Source organism: Sesamum indicum, linkage group LG6 (genome assembly GCF_000512975.1).
Source record: "Sesamum indicum cultivar Zhongzhi No. 13 linkage group LG6, S_indicum_v1.0, whole genome shotgun sequence".
Taxonomy (NCBI): Eukaryota; Viridiplantae; Streptophyta; class Magnoliopsida; order Lamiales; family Pedaliaceae; genus Sesamum; species Sesamum indicum.
Window position 1 is genome coordinate 522,208 of NC_026150.1, and position 6,107 is coordinate 528,314.

At 38.2% G+C, this 6,107-nt stretch overlaps 2 protein-coding genes across 3 annotated transcripts in view; one reads left to right on the plus strand and one right to left on the minus strand.

Moving 5' to 3' along the window:
* Positions 1,411 to 3,568, plus strand: LOC105163068. Its single transcript, XM_011081286.2, has 5 exons — positions 1,411 to 1,558; positions 1,655 to 1,848; positions 2,048 to 2,374; positions 2,475 to 2,734; positions 3,098 to 3,568. Exons 1-5 carry the CDS (start codon positions 1,516 to 1,518, stop codon positions 3,348 to 3,350), a joined length of 1,077 nt encoding a protein of 358 aa, XP_011079588.1. The 5' UTR covers positions 1,411 to 1,515; the 3' UTR covers positions 3,351 to 3,568.
* Positions 3,229 to 6,107, minus strand: part of LOC105163067 — a 3,418-nt gene continuing 539 nt past the window's right edge. Inside the window, exons 2-4 of one of the 2 annotated variants that reach the window (XM_020695030.1) lie at positions 5,435 to 5,508; positions 4,201 to 4,697; positions 3,229 to 4,104 (exon numbers count right to left, since the gene is read on the minus strand). In XM_020695030.1, coding sequence (XP_020550689.1) covers positions 4,010 to 4,104; positions 4,201 to 4,697; positions 5,435 to 5,508 — 666 coding nt within the window. In that variant the 3' untranslated portion in view covers positions 3,229 to 4,009. Of the gene's footprint in view, positions 4,105 to 4,200; positions 4,698 to 5,410; positions 5,509 to 6,107 lie in introns of both variants that reach the window. The other variant, XM_020695029.1, reaches the window with a different exon arrangement.

Below are 6,107 nucleotides of genomic sequence, written 5' to 3' on the forward strand. Positions count from 1 at the left end.
GTGATATTTTTTGCTGAGAAAAAGTGCTGAGAAATCAACGAGTGTCTTGGGTATGCAACGTGGTACTGGGCGAATCCACCAATCAGGAAGCGCTCCCACTTGTTCCAACCAATAATAGTTTGCCACGTACTTTCTTTCTTGTCCCATTCTTTTTCCATTGGGTCGCTCGGGCGGGACACCTGTATTAAATGGGCCATTGTTTTGATTCTACCCAGGCCCAGATTTATTCAAGCCCTTTACACAGATCAGCCCAATCCATAACAAATGTAAAAAACAATAAAAATGTTTTGTATGCTACATACTTAGTAAAGTTATACTTTTGGTCCACACGATAAAGAATGTTGTATTTATTAATACTATAAATTTAATTTAAGAAAAAGCATATAATTTAGAGAAATAGGGAGGAAAAAAATAATTATTATCATTAAATAATAATTTTTATTACGCATGAATTAAAACCCCAGAATACAATGGGTTTTGGGCGATAATTCAAATTACTAAATAATCATCATGTTAAATATAAAATTTATATTACAAATATATGCATTAAGCATAAGTTATAATTAAACCCCATCTCCGAATTCAGAATTAAAAATTTAGACATGAACCTGCTTCAGTCAGGCAGGTCTCTATCTACCAATCTCATTTGTCAGGCTACATATATGTATGAATTAAGTACATTTATAACAAGTGTGGAATCTCATTTTTGTCCTCTATTTATTTTTTTTTTGTAACTTATATTTATGTCGAGGGACGAATAAACGAACTGAGTTTTGTTATAATCTTGTAACGGCTTCCTAATATTGGTTTTAACACAAATAACACGGTTGAATGTTGCTTATTGTAAAATGGGTCATTTCTAGCAAAATTTTTTAACACTATTCAATTCATAACAGAAAATTAATTTACAATTCTTGCTTTCACTTGTCGATAGTGTTGAATAAATAATCTATGACTTTTGGTAGATTCAATCCAAGTTCAATCATTCACTAGATGGCTTAGCCCACTCTGTACCCGACCCGATAAGTTTGGTACTGGGGAAGGAGGGAGAAAGCGGCGAGGAAATGGGAAATTGGGGGATTGTGGCGAGGGATCAAGGGGGAACGTGGACTGGCTGGTGATTAGCTCTCCATGGGAATGGGATTGGTATGACGCGTATGGTTGGATCGGGAATGCAACATGGCTTTGGGACGCCAACCAATAATCAGATAGAGCTTTGAAATTTATGATACATGTCTTAAATTAGTTTTTATGTTGTTCTACAGTACATGTGAATCAATAATGAGTGCACATTATTTTTCGGGGCAGTTATTATTTCAGTACGTTCCTTAACTGGCCCAAACATTATCAGCCCAATGCTTAGAATTCAAAGCTGTAGTAGCCCAATACAAGAATTCGGCCTACAATTATACATTTTTAGGGTGGGTCGGGTCATTTTCTAGTTACATTTTAGACCTGCCGTGAAATCCACCACCGCGCGGCGGTTCTTTGTCGGGCGATCTTCCTCCAACAAAGATGAAGTCCAGACTCGCAGCTTCCATGTATCCATTATATGCTGGTCATAGTTTTGAAATTTGAACCTTGCTCCCAAAACCCTAACATTTTTCTATTTTCCAGTTTCTTTTAACGCACAGATTCCGTTTTTACTTGCCAGATACATGTAGGAGATACACACGCAATGCAATTTCATCAAGATCAGTCGTCCCTCATCGCCAAATTAACAGCTCAAGTAGGTCGGTGCACTCTTCTGCGGTTGAGGATAAGGATTTCGAGGAGTTAGGTCCAGAAATATCAGATTGCTCTACGAAGCAGATAAAACTGGTTACTGAGAAACCCGATCATCTTCTGGTATGTATGCTTTACTGATGTCTTGGTTGATGCTTCCTCTTAATTTTTGAAGTAATGTCTTTGATTTTGTTTGTTTCCGTTGTACGTTATTCTGTAAACATACTCTGTTTTTTAGGCATTTCTTTTTCGTATTAAGATGGCAGTGCATTTTGTTCAGTTTAAGATAATCTGATGTTTATATCTTTCTTTGTTTCTGCAGAAATCGAATCCCTCTAGAAGAGAATTTGCTGGCAGGGCCCCTTCTTCAGATACCACGCCAAGGATAAAAGACATTGTTGCAAATATTGGTAGAGCTTCTCCAACTTCAACTTCAAAGCTTGGCGGCCATAGTCATTCTTCTACAGTTCCTGATGACACTAAAAAAGTCTCCGATATCGAAACACCAAACTATGTCTCTATTAAGAATATAGGCTCGACGGTGGGTCTCTCTGAGCTTGTGGAAGCTATTTCAGTATTTGGAAAGGTCTCTGGTGCTTCATTTGTAACTGCACCTAATGGAGTTAGGTGTTGCAAGATCGAGTTTGAGGTAAACATTTTGCTGAAATCGTTTTCTTATGTTATCCCTTATATGTTATTCGCGAGCATAAGAATTGTACACTGAAGTGTCTTATCCGCCTGATCTAAAGGACGTAGACTCGAGCAGAAGAGCAATTTCAGTTGGTAAAATTGAAGTGGGAAGTCATGTGTTTCCAGTTCATGCTTTTGATGCTGTAGATGTAGCTGCGATTAGGATCAAGAACATAAACGAAGAGACTAGTGATTATAAAATACATTTCAGATGTAAGTCTGTTGGTGACTTTGTGGGATTAGCAAGGAGAGGCAAGGATGTTGTGGACGCCTTCTATATCGTACGGAATGAGAAAATCCATCTGGACAAACTTCAAAGGTGAGAATTCCTCCTTATCGGAAACCAAATATCCGTAAACTTTTTTACCAAGTAAAACTATCAATATAAAGAAACCATCAGTCAGTTCCCGACAACTTGCTAGTTTCTTGTTCCATGACTAGATATTTACTGTTAGTGCCTTTCTTGTTGAAGTATTTTGTTGATCTCTCGTGCAAAGTGGTTTCAGCTTATCATCTCTTACTGCATTTGTTCACCATCCATCTTATAAAATGTCCCCGTGCTGTCTGGAAATGTAATATGTCATCCTGTTCACAAGCATTAACTCTGTTCTCCAATATATTTGTCATGTGCAATAAGGTTATAGTAATTGTTATTAACTGTTTTCTCTGTTTCGCTTGGCAGATTAGACAATTCAGTAGTTGATTACAACCGCTGGTCAGCTCATTTACTCACAGACAAATCTAAGTCCTCAGAAGTATCCGAACATGAGGAAGCCAGACAGAAGCTGGGCTTGCAGATTTTTGAGTGCTTTGCCAAGCTGAGAAGGGAACTCAGCATGAAAAAAGTTTACTTGGAGGATCTAGAGGATTTGCATGCGAGTATAGTGCACATAGAACGCCGGCCTCCAGCTCCTGATCTTTCAAGTAACAAGTGAGATTTTGTTCCTTTATGTGTAAACTACCCAACTATTCTGATATCAATTGAAAGCGTTTTCCGGTACCAATTGAAAGCGGCGGTATCATTTGTCTGTGAAGTTTATCCACCGAGCTTCTTTATACTATCGTCGCCTATCCTTATTCTGGTGGTCTTTGAAGGGCTGCTTTGTAAAATGACCTTATACACTTTTATAATTTGCGAAGAAACGAGTTCACATTTGCTTTTGAATATAGGAATTAGCCAAGAGAAGTTTAAGTTGACAACAAATGTAATCATCTCTAAAGCTGACATTTCCTGCCATCCTCTTAAAACCTAATCACTTATGGTGCGATAAGTTCGGAGTACTTATTGCAAACCACAAGAAGCATCTCTTATGAGGCCACAGCACTCATATGGCACTAAATATTTGGTTCAATCCCAGAACGCAATTTAAGTTGTTTGTCCACCTTCACGGCTTGATGAGATCATGAAAAAGAAATATCCACCCTCGAAGTCAACTTCCGGCCCACAGAAAAATTTCAGAAGTTTATAGTTTAAGTGGAAATTTAAATATATAACAGGTGGTGCCTATGTAAATAAGAGAAAAGAAAAGAAAAGGGAAGAAGCAGAATTAGCATCAAAATTGCTCTCCAGCCAAGTAGATCATGTCCAGGTTATTCAGTGCCAATGTGCCAACACCTTTTCAAACAGCCAACAGTCCAAAGAGAACCCATCCAGCAAAACATCCTTGCAGCAAGGGCACAGGCTAATTTCTGAAAAATGTACCTATCTTTACTATGCAAAAACTTTTTACACAATGCTGATATTGAAGCAAGTCCATGGACCCAGTGTATTGGAGAATCATTCACCTGAAGATTTATCCTCGTTTTCACATTCAGCAATCTGATAGCCCCTCTCATCAACGTCCAGCTTCATATACGAACATGGCCGCTCCTCAGATTCTATATTATTCCCAGATTCTTGTCCTGGACTAAGTGGCAATTCAAAATTGGATGACCCAACAGGTTGTGCCCGCATCTGCACAGATCGTAAAAGTGCAGCCCTTCTTAAGTCAGCTGAGTGGCATATATCACTAGGCGATGATGGGAATCGACCCTCAGTATCAGAGCCACGCTGACGAGGCTGTGGTGATGCTGAAGGAGAAGCAATACCGCTGGGTGAAGGATAAGATGTGGTAGGAGGCCCAGACACAAATCCACTTAGCGGTTTCTGGCACCTGTAAGGAGATACTGGACTAGTGGGAGCACTCTCAGGCTGGGAAGAACATGTATTTGTGGAACTCTCATAATATCTTGAGTCATCTGAGTCTTCTGACATTGGTGAATACTGTACAGATATTTCATCCCTGAAATCAATAGCAGTGCAGGGAAAATTAGCCTTTGCTGGATGCCAGATAACCATGAACATTAGAAAACAGGAAATACAACATTCATCAGAAATAATAAAAGCACCACATTAGTTTAGTTATTTTCAGCATTATTTTCTCCACACAGAAGTTGATGTTAAAAAACTAGAGTGGAGTCAGTGCCAACCCTTTGCTTCCCCAGGTACTCTCCAAGGACTCCTGTAGTCCGGACATTCTCTATAAAAGTTTCAAAACGATTGTTTCAGGTTACAATCACACCTTATAGGTTCTCAAAAACTCCATATCTCGACAATGCTTCAAGACCTCTCCGAATCTGAGGAAATATGGACTGAAGAAGCTTGCATTTCTTGATTTACTGTGTCTTTACTCTCGTTTAGCCAATAAGCCGAGTGGGAATGAACAAACCTGAGCTCATGAACATTGAACTCAAAGAAAGGCCTGAATAAATAAGGCTAATAAATCTAGATGTTTTTTACTTCTCTTCAATTACATTATATTTTTCAACATGCTTTTATGAAGGCAATTCTCTCTGGTCGCTTGGGTGCTAGGCTTCACGCATTGTTACACTCGATCATGTGACTCTTACCAAAACATTCACTCCAGCAAACAAGTAACTAGGGATGGGTATTATTTGTGATATTTAAATACATTTTGTCTAATTTGTAAGTATATGAGAAATCCGCAACACTAACCTAAGATAGGGAATGCTTTCAGACCTTAAAGGAGAATCCATAAGATTTTCTGACAAGGGATCTCCAACCGTTAGTCCATTCAGACTTGAAGCCATAATCTGCAATTTTCCATGTGATATGTGACAAATTGTGCCACCAAATGCAAACAAAGAAAGCAAAAAAAAAAAAAAAAAGAAAGAAAGATTAGAAAACAAAGGAATGCAGATACCAAGTAATTGTTACAATAACATATATAAACTTCCATAATGATATAACTACTTCCATGTAATACTCGAAATAGGAATGACTCGGTTGGGGATGAGGAGAAGGAAAACGAGAAAAACTTAAATCATTTGTAGAATTTTCTTATTGAACAAAAGGAGTACAAGTTTCAATAACAATAACTTTTCGCGTCCAATAGCATTTGGAAACCACACTAGATGAGTCAATAAAAACCCATCACAATTCAATTGCAGCATAAACATTTACTTTGCATTCCACCTTGAAGCCAAGACGAAGACAGTGTGTTCTACAGTTAGTAGAATCACCAAAATGGTGGCTCCATGCATAACATAAATCTAATTTTCCTGATCATTTAACCAAGATTTCAATTCCAAAGATACATCACAAAGCAAGCACTCCAAGCCAATCGATTGATGAAGGTAAAGGTTGAAAAAACAATGTAGGAAACACGCATTCGCAGAATGGGAGACGATAA